The 19,205-nt window shown below is 51.2% G+C and overlaps 4 protein-coding genes across 4 annotated transcripts; 3 read left to right on the forward strand and 1 right to left on the reverse strand.

Moving 5' to 3' along the window:
• Window positions 1-3,600: 3,600 nt before the first annotated feature.
• On the forward strand, window positions 3,601-6,859 carry HRG_00462 (reverse transcriptase (RNA-dependent DNA polymerase) domain-containing protein; the record flags this gene model as incomplete). The annotated part of the gene is made up of 6 exons (XM_044858933.1): window positions 3,601-4,366; window positions 4,919-5,700; window positions 5,767-5,820; window positions 5,871-6,266; window positions 6,359-6,502; window positions 6,563-6,859. 6 exons carry the CDS (start codon window positions 3,601-3,603, stop codon window positions 6,857-6,859), a joined length of 2,439 nt encoding a protein of 812 aa, XP_044725333.1.
• A 4,641-nt stretch (window positions 6,860-11,500) lies between these two features.
• On the reverse strand, window positions 11,501-12,823 carry HRG_00463 (subtilase family domain-containing protein; the record flags this gene model as incomplete). Its single annotated transcript, XM_044858934.1, has 4 exons — window positions 11,501-12,217; window positions 12,270-12,355; window positions 12,416-12,473; window positions 12,536-12,823. The coding sequence occupies 4 exons, from the start codon at window positions 12,821-12,823 to the stop codon at window positions 11,501-11,503; spliced, it is 1,149 nt and encodes a 382-aa protein (XP_044725334.1).
• A 1,967-nt stretch (window positions 12,824-14,790) lies between these two features.
• Window positions 14,791-16,566, forward strand: HRG_00464 (retinal pigment epithelial membrane protein; the record flags this gene model as incomplete). Its single annotated transcript, XM_044858935.1, has 2 exons — window positions 14,791-14,910; window positions 14,968-16,566. The coding sequence occupies 2 exons, from the start codon at window positions 14,791-14,793 to the stop codon at window positions 16,564-16,566; spliced, it is 1,719 nt and encodes a 572-aa protein (XP_044725335.1).
• Window positions 16,567-17,652: 1,086 nt separating this feature from the next.
• On the forward strand, window positions 17,653-18,079 carry HRG_00465 (uncharacterized protein; the record flags this gene model as incomplete). The annotated part of the gene is made up of 2 exons (XM_044858936.1): window positions 17,653-17,737; window positions 17,772-18,079. 2 exons carry the CDS (start codon window positions 17,653-17,655, stop codon window positions 18,077-18,079), a joined length of 393 nt encoding a protein of 130 aa, XP_044725336.1.
• Window positions 18,080-19,205: the final 1,126 nt, after the last annotated feature.

The following is a 19,205-nucleotide window of genomic DNA, read 5'->3' on the forward strand; positions in this document are numbered from 1 at the left end:
TGCTGTATCCTAGAGCACGCTGTTGTACCCCCCGGGAATGGTGGCAGCTGCTAGAACCTTTAGTCCTGCGGCCTGCCCAAGGAGGCTATTCATGAGAAAGAGGGAGCCTTGTGATAAGGCTCTAAGAGATACATTTATTAAAGCTAGGGTGTGTAACTATAAAACTAGCTGGATAGAAGGCAGAGAAAAAGGAGGAAGTTTCTTATACCCATTTATAATAGACTAGCTAGGCTAAGTCTAGACAAATAAGAAGTAAAGAAAAAAGGCATGGCAGCTGGGGAAAAGGTTGAGGGCCACAGCGCTGGTGTGACTTGGGGTGGCGTTTCCACCGAACTCAAAGCTTCTAGCGTCAGGCTCAAGTGATAAACCGGCCCGCATTTGGGCAATCGAGACGGGCGAGCACCTTAAAGATACTTGAGAAACGTGCTAACTGCGTTTCATTTTCGCACCACTCGAAGCTCCCAGTGTTCACATCAGTCGACCGAACACTGCGAGCTTGGTCAACTTAAACTGGAGAACATCAGCTCACACTCGAAGGTCATATAAACTAGGTTAGGTTGGGTGCTTTCTCCTTTGACTCGAAGCTGATTATGTTAGAGTCACTCGATAAATCTGTCCGAATCTGGTCTACCGAGACGGGTGAAGTCCTTTGGACGCTAGAACAAAGTGAAATTGTCACTTCGGTTGCCTTTCCAAGTGACGCACGGTTAATTGTGTCGGGATCATACCTTCATTCAATACGGATCTGTTCCGTCGAGGACGGCGAAGTACTCCAGACACACACGGGTTATACTGACGCGGCACACTCGGCTGTCTTTTCGTCCAACTCCTAGCTGTTTGTGTCCGGGTCGAGCGACGAGTGAGTCCAGATGTGATTGGCTGACGCGGGTGTTTATCACCAGACGCACCACTTCTATAAGACCCAAACGCGATTGACGCCTGGCGATATAATTTCCAGTTGCCTGCTCGCCAGACTCTAAGTTGATTCCTTCTACGTCGACAGAAAATCACGTAAATATTGAATCAGTCCAGTAAAGCGACTAGTGCTGGACCCTAAAAGGCCACAGTACTCTAGTGGTTTCAATATCCCCTCACCCGCTTCGAGACTAATAGCTACGGCGTCGAGCTACCACTCAGAATGGATCTGGCCCACCGATATAGACGAGTGGTTTAAACACCTAAAGCTCATACGGAGTCTGCGATATCAGTCATTATAGCCTCTACATCACGATATCATACCACAGTCACATGGTCGTCTAAAACGGGGAAATTCCAGCATAAGCTTCAAGATCATGCTGATATCGTTTAGTCTGTCAGCTTTTCCGAAGACTCGACGCTAATGGCATCGTCATCCAGCAACAAGACGATTCGAATCTGGTCGACCAGAAAAGGCAATTGCTACAAGGCCATGACTCTGTTAATTCGGTCACCCTCTCTTCCAACTCGAAACATTTAGCCCTGGGGACATGTGACAAGACCCAAATCTCGCTGCTAGAATCCAGGAATTGCCAGCAAATTCTCGCAGGTCATAGAAAGACCGTTAAGACCGTGACCTTTTCTCTCCACATGGACATACTGGCTTCCGCTTCTTACGATAAGACTATACGAATCTGGCCATTGGAGGCAGGCGATGTTCCGCTGGTGACCTTCTCGACCGACTTCAATCTCCTGGCATCCTTCTCAGTTGATCTTGCGATTAGAGTCTGGTCCGTGGAGTCTGGCGAATGTCGGCAGATATTCTCCCTTGGTTCCATGATATATGACATGTCATTCAATTGGGACAACATAACCTTACATATGACAACGAGTCTTCTGCTATTAGACTCGTCGCCATACCCTGAGAACCACGCGGTCTCAGATTCAGCCCATGACACGGACGCTGTTACGACAACTCTGATGAGTAACATTCACCCTGGATACGACTTTAACTCAAAGACCCCGTGGATCACGTACCGCAGGCAGAGCGTCCTATGGTTGCCGAATAGGTATAGACCTTCATTCAAACGTGTTGCGGTCACAGGCTCAACTTTTGTCGCCAGTTACCTGGAGCTGCTTCATCAGTACTGAGCCATTTGAAGGGTACTTGGTGTTTGCACGTGAATCTGCAGTTGTCGAGCTTTGGCTAGAGTTTTAGCCATACGTTACTCGGCATACTCACAGGTCACAAGCCGTCGCGTTCACCTGGTCCTCGAACAGCGCAGTATACTTGTCCGCGAAGCAGGTGTCGTATACAGAGACACTGTCTTTGAAACACAAGCTCTGGTCTATGAAGCCCTCATTGAATTGACCCTTCTCAACTAGGTCGAGTTAAATAAAATGACCGAAAATAAGAAGAAAATAAAGAAAAATACAGCAGCACCGACCCAACCACGGAATGCCTGAAGCACCACCCTAATGTCCTGCGCTGGCTTGAGGTAACCCCATCGCCCACCTGGATCATGAGGTATGTGACAATGGGCAAATGCGTGTGTTGGGAATTCCAGGCTGAGCCCCTTATGCCTAATGATCCCCCTCCAAAAGTAGAGGTATTGCTTATGGTCAAAATTCGTCGTTTATTTTCGGTGATTGTCTGTTTCTTTCAGGTAAAAGTACTGTCCATCCGCTAATATATTCTGACATGTTCCGCCACTATCTCTGCTAATTGGTCTCTATTTGCGCCTATTGATCGGAGTAGCAAGTACCATCCCCACAAAGGCAGTCCTTCCATCCCGGCTTGCCCTGACAGTTATTCAGCTTTTCAAGCCAAATGCTCGGGGGCTCCCTAAGACATGAGTAAACCCTATTGCCACAGGGTCTAACATCGTTTGGCATCATGCCCTTAAGCCGACTGTTCATCTCTTGCAGTGCCTGCTCCTCCTTTTCGCAATCCCACCCATTTTTAATCACGATTTCTGCTTGTCGACAGCGCATCAACCTCTCCTCCATTTTCTTTTTCTTTCTCTCATCACTCTTTGGATTCGCCGTCGTCTCTGACTCGTTAGGCGCGTCCTCCATTGTCACATCGGTCGGAGGCCCTGTCGTTGTCGCTGGTTCTTCAGGAGGTGGATCTTCCCTCCCCAACGCTTCTACCGTGCCTTGCTCGTCCTCGGGGGTTTCAGTCTTCTCTTGGTTTGTCGCCGCGGCCCCCGCCTCCGGTAGGGCCCCGGACACCAACCCCCCTCCGGCTCCGGCTCCAGCGCCGGCGCCGGCGCCGGCGCCGGACAACGCCAATCCAGCGGCCAGAGCGGCCCCCCCCGTTAGCGCCACGCCTGTACCCAGAGTCTACAATTGCCCGTCGCATCAGCATCGTGAATGTTCGTCCACTGCAGGAAGAGTCACTTTGTAACGGGCAAGCCGCTTTAACGGCGGCTGCGCCGCCTAGCTTCAAGAACCTTCCATTGGCTCGAAGCTATAAAATGCCGTTATGCTCTTATGTAGTAGATTCTCTTTCTTTCTTTCTTTCTTTTCTATCTTGATAGTAAACAGCATAGGGACTAGTTAGTTGTATCAACTCACTAGAGGCCTTTCACATACTATCAAGATCACCGAAGACACTGAAGACACTGAAGACACCAAAGTAACCGAGTCCCATCGGAGCCATTAGCATTCAGCGAAGTCGCGATGGCCGAAGATAACAACAACATGCAGCCGGACGTCCTCAGCGCCCTGGTTGCCGAGATACGAAGTCTGAGAGAAGAGAATTCCCGAAGAAATACCCTGTTTGAAGAACGTTTTATTGCCCTGGAACAACACCAGCAAGCCCGTTCGTCTGAACTCCTAGAGCCAATGCCATCTGTCACCCCGGCTGTCCCCATCGAGGACACCCATGTGGGCGCCAATCACAACCCTCACCCAACCAAGCGCCCCAAATTACGAGACATCCCTAAATTCGGCGGCGACAAGGCCCAGTGGCGAAGCTGGAAACTAGAAACCGAAGGAAAGCTACGAGTCGATAAAGAAGCCCTTGGAGATGCAGAAGGCCACTTTATGTACATCTTCATGAGCCTAGAAGGCAAGGCTAAAGACAACGTGACCACATTTGTGGAGATGCAAACCGAGAAGAGAACGTTCAATGTTGCTGAACTACTCAACCGTCTCGAATTGCTGTACGGGGAGAGGGATCGCAAGCAGAGAGCTACACGCAATCTGCATTCGATTAAGCAAGGAGAGAATGAACCATTCACGTCCTTTTACCCCCGCTTTGAGAGGGAGATCGCCAATGCCAACGCCGAGTATTGGCCAGACGACAGCAAGATTTCCTACCTCCAGGAGGCACTAAACGACAAAATGAAAGCAGCCCTCATAGGCTCTGACCCCTCTGCCATCAGCAGCTATGTTGGGCTGGCGAGGAGGTGCGATTCGCTGAGCAGCCAGATGGAACTGTTGGGTCAGTGGAAAAGGCCCGAGGCAACACAAAGAGTTCGGACAACTATGACAACTACCAGAACCATGGAGGCCAGTCTGCCCAGAAACAGTCTGCCCAGAAAACCGAAGTTAGACGAGAGGATATGATGGAATGGGAGCCAACTCTACAAGCATCCGCGAAAGTGAACGCTGCGCGCACCCGCAGTGATAAGAACACATATGGCTACCAATCCAAGCGACCAGAAGACCAAGCGCTGTTGGGCAAGCGTGCCCAGTGGGTCGACCAGGCCGAGATGGACGCCCGTTACCGTGAAGGGCGTTGCCTCCGTTGTGGAAGAGACAACTGCAGAATCGAGCGCTGTCCATTGGCTGCGCCTATCCGACCCGCAAACACGACCCGACGCACTCAGGTCAATGCCGTGACCCTTCACGACCAGCGGTCACTAAAGCCGAGATCGCCGAAGACGATGCTTCTTCTCATAGCGATGAAGATTCAGACTAGGGACACGCGGCGGCTGTGAGAGAATGGGATGTGAGCGGAAAAGCAAAATGGACGGAGAACCGTTCATAGCAGACGTCAGGGTGAACGGCACAGACTTTGTGCCATCTCTTGTCGACTATGGCTGCCTCTGCTACGGCGCGGTCAGCAAGCGCACATTTCACTCTCTCCAGTTGCCACATATACGCGTCCAGCCGCGCATCTTGGAGAATGCAGCGGGAGACGGCAAGGAGGTCAAAATCGACAAGATCACGTATGTGTCGATCGACCTCGATGGACATCAGCAGCATCGTGTTTTCATGTACGTCATCGACGATCTGAACTGGGATATGATCCTGGGTAAACGATGGATGGAAGACCAGGATGTTCACATCCATGCGAAGGAAGGATATCTCGAGATCGGGTCCAATGGAGTCCAAGTACGAGACCGACGACGTTACCAGCCTCCTCAGCTAGACGTCTCTAATGTCATGGCCGCAACCTTTTTAGCAGAAGCACGCCGTGACAAACGCAAAGGCGGCATTGGAGTTCACTCGGTCACAATGGCGGATATTGACAAGGCCCTAAGACCGAAACCGAAGACTGACGTAATGGAGAAGCTGCCACCACAGTACCACAAGTGGTCTCGAGCTTTCTCTCAGCAACTGGCCGACCAGCTGCCCCCTCATCGGCCAGGTGTGGACCTGAAGATCGAAGTGCTGAAAGACGAGCATGGCCGAGAGGAGCCCCTACCCTGGGGACCGCTTTACAGCATGTCCCGCGAGGAGCTATTGGTGCTACGAAAGACCCTCACAGAACTACTCGACAAGGGATTTATTAGAGTCAGCAGCTCGCCAGCCGCAGCACCAGTCCTTATGGTGAAGAAGCCCGGCGGAGGCATCCGCTTCTGCGTGGATTACAGAGGTTTGAATCACATAACGAAGAGGGACCGCTATCCCTTGCCTTTACTGAGCGAGACCTTGCGAACGATAGCCAAGGCAAGGTGGTTCACCAAGGTAGATGTTATAGCAGCGTTCCATAAGATCAGGGTCGCCCTGGCGACGAAGAAAAGACAGCCTTCAGAACGCGCTATGGATCCTTCGAATGGCTGGTAGTTCCATTCGGCCTGACAGGCGCACCAGCAGCCTTTCAGCGGTATATTAACAGCGTGCTCCAGGATTACCTCGATGATTTTGTGTCAGCGTATATCGACGATGTCCTGATCTTCTCCTCTGGAAGCCTGCAAGACCACCGCGACAAAGTCGGCAAGGTCCTCCAACGACTGATGGACGCTGGGCTGCAACTGGACATCAACAAGAGCGAATTCGAAGTCAAGGCTGTGAAATACCTTGGGTTCATCATCGAGGCGGAGTGTGGGATCCGAGTCGACCCAGAGAAGGTTGAGGCTGTGAAGGGATGGGCAACCCCGACGAATATTAAATCCGTGAGGAGTTTTATCGGATTCGCGAACTTCTACAGGGTGTTTATGCCAGACTTCTCGGTGATAGCGGAGCGCTAACGCGGCTAACGAAGAAGGACGTGCCATTCCGTTGGGATGGATTGTGCGAAGAAGCCTTCGAGAAGCTCAAGGACCTGTTGATCACGGCCCCGATCCTGCACACTTCCATCCAGAAAGGAGACTATAGGAAAGCGGACGCTTCAGGATTCGCGTCGGGAGGCGTGCTCCTGCAGAGAGATGATAAGGATGGACTGGTACGACCTGTCGCATACTTCTCGAAGAAACATTCGGCAGCCGAAGCGAACTACGCTATCCATGACAAGGAGCTACTCGCCATTCTCAGATGTTTGGAGCAGTGGGAACCAGAGCTACGGGCAGTAGAGCACTTCAAGATCCTAACGGACCACAAGAACCTGAGATACTTCTACTCGGAAAGGAGGTTGACAGAGAGACAAGTGCGGTGGTCGGAGTTCCTGTCCAAGTTCCAATTCAAGCTCGAATGGAGGCCGGGCCGCAAGGGCGGATTGCCTGACGCGCTCTCGACGGGACCAGGATATGCCGGCAAACTACTCCGATGAACGACTAAAGGGACGCATTATGAGGCTATTCCAAGACGACCACCTTAGAAGGGTCCCAATATCGACATTGTCTACCAACACCGATGGTGCCCAGGAAATCAACTTCGGAAAAGAGATCAGGATATTTGAAGATGAGGAGTTACAGCAGCTGTGGCACGCCGCACGCCAAGAAGACAAGCTCTATCAAGAACTCACGAAGCTGGTAGCAGATGGAGCGAAGAGTTTGCCAACAGGATTACAGAAGGAGAAGGTTGTCAGCATTTCAGAATGCTCGTTAGACAATAGGGGCCTGCTGTGCTTTAGAGAACGCGTCTGGATACCCGGTTCGGAGCCGCTACGTACGAAGATCATCCAGGAAACTCACGACTCTCATATCACCGGACATCCTGGAAGGGACCTCACGTACTCGACTCTGTCGAGACGCTTCTTCTGGCCGGGTGCCGCTAGCGATGTACGTCGGTTTGTGCGCAACTGCGAGGTTTGCGGACGAAACACCATCTGGAGGGATACAAAGAAAGGACTCCTAAAGCCGCTCCCTATTCCGCAACGCATATGGAGCGAAATTACCATTGACTTTATTACTGACCTCCCACCGTCGGGGAAAGATGGCGCGACGAACTGCATGGTGGTCACGGACCGACTCACCAAAGGCGTCGAACTCGAAGGATTACACGATATTTCTTCAGAAGCGGTTGCAAGAAGACTCTTCGAACGACACTACCCTGTCCATGGCATCCCAACGGCTATTACCAGTGATCGGGGTCCCCAGTTTGTCAGTGGTATGTGGAAACACTTCTGTCAGCTGCTAGGGATCGAGCAGCGGTTGTCAACGGCGTACCATCCACAAACCGACGGTGCAACAGAACGAATGAACCAAGAGGTAGAGAGGATTCTTCGGATATGGACAAACTATCTGCAGGAGAACTGGTTGGACTTGCTTCCAGTCGCGATGGCGACAATTAACGAGCGGAAGCAACCTCCACCGGACTGAGTCCGTTCTTCTTCATGCACGGCTACCACAATGAGCCAATCCAGTTAGTTGAGCATCGAAGCACGGAAGACACAACACAGGAAGAAGCTGCAGCGGAGGATTTTATTCAGAGACTACAGGATGCCACGGAGTTTGCGCAAGCAGCGATAGCTATGGCCCAGGAAATACAGCAAGCGCAAGCCAACAAGCACAGGACAGCCGCACCGAGATACAAGCCTGGGGATTGGGTATACCTCAACTTGAGAAATGTCAAAACATCGCGACCCTGCAAGAAGCTCGATTGGTTACATGCCAAATATCAAGTGCTCACCGAAGTCAGCCCACATGCCTATAGGTTGGATGTGCCTGGACGTATCCATCCAGTCTTTCACGTCGATCTACTCCGGCCAGTACCCGGAGACCCATTGCCTTCGCAGAAAATCGATCAAGAGAGTGCCCCACCGGTGCTGGTGGACGGCCAAGAAATGTACCTCGTCGAAAGGATTCTGGATGAAAGAATGGAAGGTACGCATAAGAAGGTGCTCGTAAAATGGCATGATTACTCGCAGCCTACGTGGGAGCCCCTTCCCACTATTCGACACACTGATGCATGGAAGCAATGGAAGAAACATAAAAAGAGTGTCACCTTCTCAAGTCATCTTGACACAGATTGCCACGATCCCAAGGAAGAGGAAACGTTGGACGGGAGGGAGGTAATGTAACGGGCAAGCCGCTTTAACGGCGGCTGCGCCGCCTAGCTTCAAGAACCTTCCATTGGCTCGAAGCTATAAAATGCCGTTATGCTCTTATGTAGTAGATTCTCTTTCTTTCTTTCTTTCTTTTCTATCTTGATAGTAAACAGCATAGGGACTAGTTAGTTGTATCAACTCACTAGAGGCCTTTCACACACTTACTGTTTTAGGATGCTCTTTCGCCCACTCCTTCGCCTTGTCCACCTGGGCCGGCACGTCCACGATATTGCCAGAGACAGGCACGGGTTGTGGAATAATGTTACTCGTCGCAGGCCCCTTACCCCCTGGCTTAAGCCTCTTATAGCCGTCGCCTAATATAGGGGAAAATTGTACAGGAAAATTCTGCGGTAGAGAGGTAGCTAGTCCGACCAAAGTTGTGAGAACTGTTGCGGTCTTCATTTTGACGATGATAAGCTGGTAATCTGTATTCGAAGCTGGGAGACTCCGTGACTTATGTGCAAAGCAGGCATCCACTTGTAGAATGGAATATAAGTAGGGATGAAGTATAATTTCTTGAAAAGACGAATGGCTCCTCCTTTTATAATCCAAGCAAGCCGGTTGCCTCTTAAGGCGATAACTGCTCTGTTCGTAGGTAAAGCTACCTTCGCATAGCTCTTACCTAGGCCTCGGGAATCGGAACCAGCTGGCTCTCCCCTCCCCTATTATGACGCTTGTTTGGTCAGCTCAACAGGGAGTTCAGCTTCACTATAAACTTCAGCTGAACGGCAAGTACAGTATCTTGCCTTCTAGCTTTACAAACAAGTAATGCAGAATGGTGTAATAACGTACGTTGGAACAGAATGGTCCCTTGCAAGGTATACTAGTTAATCTATCCCTGATCGGCTGGCTTTGAAACCCTAGTCTTACTAGGTGCTATGCTTAAATCTCTCCGAGACTTTAGCAGTTAGTTGGTTGCTAACAACTTATGCGCAGTTGTATTTGGGTAATGCTCTTCGCGCGATACACTTCTCTATTCGCATGAAATCCTCCCTTAGCGCCAGTCTATGCCTCGCCAGGCACCGCCGCCTACTTTTTAAGCATAATTCTAGGTATCCATGCTCATTTATTTAGGCACTACTTATGATAAAAGTGGAGTGCATACGGGTACACAGTAGTAGGCAGGCTCGCCGGATCTTTCTCTTAAAGGAATTTGCACACTGTTGCTTAAAACCCGGGCGACAACACATGAATTGATCACGCTCCGTGCCTCTAGCCTGGAAATAGCCATTCATTATGATGCTTTGGGCGTGGACGGGCGTCCACTGGGCGGTAGATCATAGAAGACCGGTCATCTCTAGGGACGGCCAATGCCCCGAGGAACGGGACGAGAGTTGGGCATCAGCCGTGTTCGCGCATTTGGGTTAGTTTTGACACCGACAGGTCTGCCGGAGATGATAATTAAGGTTTGTTCTCGATAGTGTGGCTGTTTGGACGTCATAGTTGTCGCGTTAACTCAATAAAATGGCCCAGTCTCGGCAGTCTGGCCAGTTAGCTTAACACTACTCGTATACGAAGTAAAACGCATTTCGCATGGATTCTACATGAATATAGCAGGGCCTGCGTGCGTATTTACCTTCCATTCTTCCTGCTTGGGACGATTATTTCGCCTTGTGTTCTTCGGCTTGGTGTTCTTGAGATCTAGCAGGTAGTGCGTAATAGCCGCCTTGACCCTGAAACTTGCTACCGCGCTTGACATGATCGTTGCAGTAACGGCGGCGGGGGAGGAGGGAGACCCTGAGGAGGTCGGTGAAGCGTGGTGCGCGTGAACAAGACCACAGTGAAAGTCTTGCGTATGGCCCTACCGTTCCGGAACTTCGATTTTGCCGTCTCTGGGCGGCAGGCTCAATGAAAAGCTAGCTTCGCAGGGCTGGCTCTGCGGAAATGATGTCGCCGGGTATGGGCCCGCGCGGTGTTCCGATTACCGGATTACCAGTCAACTGCGCCCGGGACCTGTGAGACACCAGCGGAGGCCTCCATCCGCTTAACGAATAAACACGGTGGGTCCGAATAGTGATGAGAACAAGAGAAACAAGTTAGACAGGTTGAAGCTTTATCAACAAAACAAAACCATGCGTAGTAGGCGTAAGGTATGGGATTGCAAAAAGGAGGAACAGGCGCTGCAAAAGATAAATGCTTGGCTTTGGTATATGAAGCCAAAGGATGTTTAACTCTCAAGCAGGGGCTTGAGAGCACAGTGGAAGAAATAGGGGCACAGAAAGGTGAATTTAGTGATGCATGTCTTTGTCTATCTATTGGGACAAGGGAGGGGCTTATATAGGTACAGTGACTACACATAGCTAGCCAAAAGAGGGCATTAGGATGTTCCTATACCTAAGTCAGGCCTACATAATGTCCTTGGGCTAGGGGAGTCATGTTGGTCAGGCAGGCTTCCTTGTGCATGACTATTGGGTCCACTAAGCATGACTGTGGCCTCTTATGCCCACTCTCCTCAACATTAACCTTATAGGAGTAAGACTTATGCTTGTCTAGTGGGGAGTCTTCAAGCCTTTGGCTTTAAACGCTGAATAATTGTCAAGGCAAGCCAGAATAGGAGAGGTGCCTTAGTGGAAATCAAAGTACTGATTACTCCAATCAATGGGCGTAAATGCGCCCAAGCAGCAGAAAATGTGGCGGAAGATGTCAATTAATAGGGGATTCCCAGACCCCTATGGCCTAGCCCGTTACAAAAAGAAATCAATTGATTCCTAACTTTGCCTCCCGGGCTTATAACTGTTCTTTTAAAAACAACCATTACAGTATATAAGAGAGTAAATACTGACTTGCTTCAGCTTTCTTCTTGTATATGAGGGGAGGCTTGCAAGTTGTCTGTCTTGTGAGAGGGCTTGGTAGAAATCTATGCGAGAAGACCTATTGCGCATTTTTATCTAACAGATCTGGCTGACAGTTCTTCCGCTTCTGCTAGGTCGCGCCGTTAAAGGCCAGTAGGCTAACGGTGTCACTACGCTGGTCGACAATGGCGTCCTTCGTTGCTAGCTGGCGGATTCGATTACATAGTGCCGCAGTGCCTGACAGACCATCCAGTGTGCCGAGATACGCCGCGAGGCCAACGATAAAAGCTGCAGCCTGGGACGTGCCCGAATAAGACTTCGTCTTTCCGCTGTTGCTCGTCGAGATGATCTCCCTAGCGGGGGCGAAGATATCGACAGCCGAGCCAAAGTTGGAGGCAAAGGACTCATCCATATAAAGCAACGCATCGTTCTTCTGCATGCCGCCAACGACGCATACGCTTCGCTCCGAGGCCGGCGAGTATCTGTCTGCAGGGGTATTAGAGTTGCCGGCTGCGACAGCGACAAAGACGCCGGTTTCAATAAGCTTCGCTGCCGCCTGGTCCAAGCTCCGCGATTTACGATCTCCCATCGCGAAGCTGACAACCACGCCATTCGGGCAGCTGTGCTTTTTTTTGTGCTCCTCGATAAACTCGATACCCTTGATGACATCCGCAACATTGCCCCTGTTGGAATCATTAAGCACCTTAATTCCGAAGATCCTGGTCCGTTTGGCTACGCCATATGTAGCGCTGCCAATAATGCCTGCTATATGCGTGCCATGGCCACTACCGTCAGTATCCTGCCCCTTGACGAAGGACTTGATCTGCTTCGCGCGGCCCTTGAAGTCCTATACTTCTATTAGCCCACACACAGCATGCCGTCCGACCACTTTAACTTACAGGGTGTTTATCGTAGATACCAGTGTCTAGCACATAGGCGCAGGTTCCCTTACCAGCGCTCTTGTGATAGACGTAGTTGCCAGCGTCTGGTTCTCTGTGCGAGATACGGGCAAGGCCCCAAGATGAATTCGGTTGCGCTACACTACCGGGTTGCACGACTGTGCCGGAAGCAAGCAGGACAGCGTTCTCTTCAATGTAATCAACCTAAGATAGTTGATACTTTTAACACCCGTATCTTATATACCGCTTCAGGGCAGAATCCTTACATGTTGGTTATTGCGGAGCAATTCAACCTCTGTCTCGCTTAGAGATTTGGCAAAGCCATTGAGGAATTTATCATAGACGTGGTCAGGTTCGTCGGATAGCTTGGCGAGGATATCGTCACGGACGGAGGTATTGGTGCCGGTCTTTAAAACAACGATATATGTCTCGGGGATGATAACTTTATCGTCACCTGCTGTTGGGAAAGGCGCCAGCGCCTCGGGCTCAGCCAGGGTGGATGGGACCTGGGCGCTAAACGCGAGAAGCAGAATAGTAAAAATGAACGGATGCATTTTGCGATAAGGAATCTGGCCTATGCAGTTATTAAATCTCCCAAGATGCGATGAAGCCGTCCTACTTATAGCTATAGTATCAAAGAGGGCGAGAGCTGGCTAACAAACTAAAGAAGAGTATAACACCCACTCCTTGGCAAGCCTTGTTGTCTTGGTAACTATGCCTTCGGTCAGGGTGTCCGGACTAGGGCTACTGGGGTGGATGGACTGAATGGGGGGTAATTGATGTGGACAGGGTTCTCAATGTATGCAACACCAATCTCGTCGGGAGCAATGCTTTTCGCACGAGACATTTCCTCTTTTCGCACGAAATCCCCACCTTGGCGTCGCGCTAGGCCGCGCCAATTTGCAAGCGTGGCCCTGGTCAACTCGGGTCAACATAAAGCAATATGGCCTCGATTTGCATGAATAACACATCTATAGCTATGAAATGAAATAAGCAGCTTCTCGGGCAGACGACACACTCTACAACTACCGCCACTGCTTCTCCTGCTTCCCCTGTCTAAAGATCCTCTAATAGCTCAGGAAACTGGACGATTCCTAATTTGAGGCCGAGCGAGTGGAAAGGCTAGCCCAGGCAGAGTCATACAAGGAGCGCGTTAACGTCAAGAGCTGTATGTTGCATGTAAATGTGGTTTGATGTCACCTGTGGGTATCGCCATCTCTATCACGACGTCGCCAGCCCATAATGTCCTCTTCCAGTCACATACTTTACATCAATTAACTACGATATGGTAGCATTATGTTCCGGAAGCCAACATGACAGGACCCTTGACCCCGGAACATGGATTGCGATATCTGCATCGGCAAGAAATGCTGTGAAAAGTCTTGGCAGAGATCACCAAAAGGGAAAATCGCTTAATTCTTTGGCTCAACGCCGACGTTAGAATGGGCTTCCAATTCTGCAAAGTACCGCATGCACAGTAGAGAAACCATACCGGCAATCATCATTTTGGATTTATGGAGAGATAACGAGAGTGTCAAACACTGCAAATACCACTTGACTACCAGCAAAATAGGGGCACCTCCAATGGAGGTATTATTGGTATAGTTAATAAGTCTCCGTCCTGCTGACAGAGAGTTATAGGGGGATATTCGGGTGGTATTGCCACGGAAAGGTGGGGAACACGAAGGAGAAAGGGGAAAGAGAGCATATATCAGATAGCTGTTGAATTACTGTGGTCATCGCCGGTTAACTTTAAGTAACTTTACGTATAGCGATCCCAGCCGCAACCTCATTTGGTGATGCAGTTTGCAAAACTGGGCGAGAACCCCAGCGAGTGGCTATGTCAATGTCACCCCCCTGCGTCACTAATAGCTCGATGGCATGCTTAAAGGGGTGCGTGTCTGCCGAGCTACCCACTTGGGCGTGCAGCCACCGTCATTGATGCACGACAGAGGGGGAAGGTCGGTCAGTTTATGTTTGGACGAGAACGGCTGATTTTCTTTGTATCGCTTGGCCAACCATGCTAGAGGGACGCGTGTCGCCATGCTACGACAACGGAACATGGGCCTGCGAGGAGACATGGGGAGGGCAACCAGCATGCCAGGATCAATGGACAGAGGTCCCAACTCGAATGCTTGGATATGCACTGGAGCATGAGCGGTAATATTAAGTCGTGGAAAGCCAGTAGTATATGACAGACATGAATTTGCCACATTTCGAAGGGGGCGCTCCTTGTTCACTGTCTCCCAATTTGCATTGGCAAAGCAGATACACAACTAATGCAACAATGGCCCCAGCCTCGACACATGACGGTCCCCTCTCCATTCTCCCCACTGGTATATATTTTGTTGCAGGCAGCCGAGTCTCTGACGTGGCTGCCTAGCCTGCCGAGCAGCCGTCAGCAGATCCTGACAGGCTGCCTTTTCACAGCTACGCTCGTCACCACCAGCAGAAAATCAAGCGGCTCTTCCGGGTTTTCCTTGCCTCAACAACCGCTGCTCGTCTTGCAAATACCTCAACCATGAGTCTCAACGCAACAAGCGTCCACCACCGCACCGTCGACGACGAGCTGGTCGACACGCAGCTGACGGCCGACAACCTTTGCAATGAGTCGTGGAAAGATTGGCCCAACGAGGCTGGTGTAATGCAACTCTCGGTCGACCCTTCAGGCGCGCCTCTTCGCTGACATGAAGCCCAGTTTGTTGGGCTCGAGGAACATAGGGGCCCCTTGGACTTGCACGTCAGAGGCTCCATCCCGGCCTGGGCAGCCGGTGCTCTGTACCGTACCGGGCCTGGAGTAAGCGCTGTTGAAAACACCAGCCGGGGCACTCACTTGGTTTCGCATTGGTTCGATGGCTTTGCCCACACGCACAAATTCGACATTGTCCCGCCCGCGGCGGCAGGCGGTGCCACCACCGTCACCTACTCGTCCCGGCGACAGGCAGACGACTTTGTTGACAGGATTAAGAAGAAGGGATGGCGCACCGGTATCTCTTTTGCGCAAAAGTCGGATCCCTGTGTGGGTATACTGGCCAAGATCATGTCGTTCTTCGCGCCCTCCCACGTTAACAACAACGTCGCCGTTCATCGAAACATGCCCGGCCTGACCACCAAGGCGCATACCGGTGCTGGCCACCGCACTGGCAGCCGCAACGTCTTCCTCACAACCGACCAATATATCTTTCAGGATATTGACCCCGATACTCTGGAACCTCTCGGCTCCACCGACCAGAGCCGCCTCCACCCACATCTCAAGGGCCCTCTCTCTTGCGCTCACCTTCAGCGGGATGTCAAGACTGGAGACATATTTAACTTCAACCTTCAGCCCGGCCGACTAGCTACCTATCGTGTTTTCCGTGACAATGCGTCAACAGGAACTACCGATATCCTGGCCACCATTTCAGAACCTGGTATCAGCCCTGCATATATCCACAGCTTTTTCTTGACGGACAACTATGTCATTCTCTGCATACCATCCTCACATTTTGGCTGGTGGGGAGCTAAGATTCCATGGGAGCGCAATCTCGTGGAAGCCATGAAGCCTTTTGATAAATCTAACCTATGTAAGTGGCTTGTTGTCGATCGCCACGGCAAAGGCGTTGTCGCCCGCTTCTCTACCCCAGCCGGCTTCTTCTTCCACTCGATCAACGCCTTTGAGGAGTACGCACATGATGAGAACAACGTACAGCGCACCGATATCTGCATGGACTACATTCACTTCGATACAACCGATATTATAATGGGCTTCTATTATGACGTTATCTTAAATCGTGATAGTGCTACTAGGGAGCACTGGGTCCAGGACAAGAGACGCGAGACCCTTAACCCTCGCTTCGTGCGTCGGCGGTTCAGGATTCCTCTACACCAGCAGACATCCCGGGAAGCGGCCACAGCAACTGCGGACGAAGTTCTTTCCATTTCCAATCCTCATGCCGGCGAATTGCCAACTATTAATCCAGCCTATACATGCAAGCCATATCGCTATGTTTTCAGCACATGCAATCGCGGACTCAGCACTATTGCCGACTCGCTCGTGAAGACGGATCTTTACACGCGCGATGCGCTTATCTGGTGCGGTCCTAAGGGACACTCCCCAGGCGAACCCATCTTCGTTGCCCGACCTGGTGCTACGGATGAAGACGATGGTATCGTGCTGAGTGTCATCTTGGACGGCTCCGCGAAAAAGTCGTATCTGCTGTGCCTAGACGCAAAGACCATGACTGAGATGGGACGGGCTGAGGCGGATTTCCCTATTGCCATGGGATTGCACGGTATCCACGCTCCCGCTGTCGAATGACGTGCTGGGGCCTGCAGCGCAAGGGGGTGTTCATTCTGATTCTCTTCCACGCACTGCCAAAAGCGTACTTGGGAATCAACTAGGTTCTAATTGAGGGTCTATAAAAGGAGTGGTAGTTGTCAAATATGACAGAAATATCGATGAGTCAAAGATGGGGCACAGCCAAAGTTTTGTACTTGAGACAGTGGGAGCCAAGTTCAAACGGTGAAAGACGCCGTCAAGTCTTTGCTGCCGGAGAGTTTCCAAGCTCCTGACGACAAACTGCTGCCGTTTGAAAGTCGCCATAACTCTGGAGCTTTCAGGCTACCCATATCGATGGCACACCGCAACCCCGCCCGATGGTATGAACGGGGAAAGGCCCATGACGGGTCGCTGACCCCAAAGGAACTTCTGAGCTTTGTCAAATCGGGGAGGTCAGGTCGACCAACGCTGGCACGCACTTCAGTCTACTGCCGCGGTGAATCTGTACGAGTACCCAACTGCGTTTGGGTAGAATGCGTTACTAGATAGCCCACTGCATGGTTATGCCCGCCGTGACCTGCCGTTTTGAGCTATCACCTCCGCACTCGCAGCCCTGCCTTTGATGCTATGGCATGCGGGCAGACCAACGAGATGTCGAGCAACTTACCAACACTTTACGACCCCAGGGTGCATGTGATCCACACATGAGCTGGTTCAACTTTGCTTGGCCCCCAAAAGGCAGACATGATATGGTCAAGACCAGGTCTCTTGCGACAGTAGGCATAGGCTTCGGCTCAGAAGCTGCTGCGTCGACATCCACAATGGGCGACTCCGGTCCTGTCACCGGGCCGCCTAGCAAGTTTTCGGAGCTTCCTTCTGCTTTCGAGCGGTGCCACAAACGGAAGATACTTTGCGAAGCGTCTCGCAGTGGCTCCAGAGGCCTCTGTGAGGGTTGCCAGGTCAACCATCGCCGCTGTCTCTTTCCCCTCAGAAAAAAAACCGGAAGGCCCCGAAAGACAGGTCCCGAAAACGATGCTAGCGACAAAGCTGCCTCGCGTCACCCGACTATGCCTCTGAATGGGCCCAAGACAGCCGCTTACCAGCGGGCTGGACGTCCTAGACGCCATGGCTCGAGCCAACGGACAGCCCCGCATCAAAATTGCTCTGGCCGGCAGGCTACAGAGAATCTTACAGTATTTTCCAAGGACGGGTAGGCGCAGGTGCTGATTCCATTTTGGCTGCAGAGCAATGCTTTAACGACTCAGACAAATCCGCTCACGTCTTTAGGAACCTCGATCCGGATGACCAAGAGATCTTCATGGACATGCTCGATTCCCGTCCCTCAACGTCACCCCTCGCTCACACTCCTATCTTGCCCTTCCAGTCAAGTATGAACATGTACGAAACCATGTTCCTTGACAATTCAGAAACTCCGAGCACGGTGCTTTCCGATATCTGGTGCAATACCAATGACGACACACAAGCGGGAAAAGGGACCATCGACTTTTCAGACGTCATGCAACTCTGCAGCGAGGTCCGCAAGAGGAGCTAGATGCGCTCTCTCAACATGCGCACCGACGGAGACCAAAACGAGCTGGCCTGCATATTCCAGACAACTAAAAGAGCTTCGCCAAAAGGTGTTCAAGTTCTTCCAAAGCCGGGAGGCACTTTCGAGGGGACAGAATCAGTACAGTTGACGATTCTGCGCGTGGCCGTCGAGGAAGCCATCGAGATTGCGGCTGACATTGTTTCCATCAACTTGAATATGGGCAGACAGTACGATAACACACACAGCTCTCTGAGTGGCGGTTTGAGAGAACACCAAGCGTCGAGAGCCTGGTTGAACCTATGTCTCTATCCCGCCAGCTCGAAGGTGTTTTAGCCCTCTGCCGACTGAACTACTCGCTTTTTCACTTCGGACTCTTCATTTCCAAGTCAGTCTCCGACGCAACTTGGCAACGACATTCTCATTTACGCGTGATGGGAGGACTTATTATGCAGTTGATCTCGTCCGTCTCAAGTTCAACTTGCTCCTGCGCAAGGACCACGAGCGCGATGAGGCACTAATAAACTGTTACCGCTGGGCGGGGCGAATAATTACTTCGCAAGGTCACTTAGTCCTTCATCATTTTATATTCTAGACGTAGATTTTGAGCTGCCAGAGAACTACAGGGACGATGACTTGCTGGACTCTCACAAGCAGAGGAAGCACGGGGACAGCTGCGGCAGCTGACAGGCAAATTGTTGAAGAGCGATAGATTCCGGCACATTAATCTGCCCGGTGAAGGGACGCATGAGTGTTTGGCTGTTATGACGGCATGGCGTTTTGGTCAATATCAACTCGCCTCCAGGAGGAAGAGGGCCTGAGTATGTTTCATACCTCTATAGGATTTAGTTGCTGTTGACATTACTCTGGTGAGATGCCATAGCCCTTCAAGATCAGAACATAGTAGCGTTCGTGAGATTTTCGCGTGTGTAGTCGCGGGGTGACACGGCCGGGCCTGAACCAAACCCAGGAGGAACAGGCCAGGTAGTCGCAATTGTGCTTATTCGCTTCCCCCCTATCCCTTCCATCTCCGGCCTGGGTACACTATGGAAGTCTTGGTAGCTAATCTAAACTTTTCGCAGAGGATGGATTCTCGGTCACAACTGCCCCATACTATGTTTATGATAAGTGC

This window comes from Hirsutella rhossiliensis (genome assembly GCF_020360975.1).
Source record: "Hirsutella rhossiliensis strain HR02 chromosome Unknown scaffold00001, whole genome shotgun sequence".
NCBI classification, from domain to species: Eukaryota; Fungi; Ascomycota; class Sordariomycetes; order Hypocreales; family Ophiocordycipitaceae; genus Hirsutella; species Hirsutella rhossiliensis.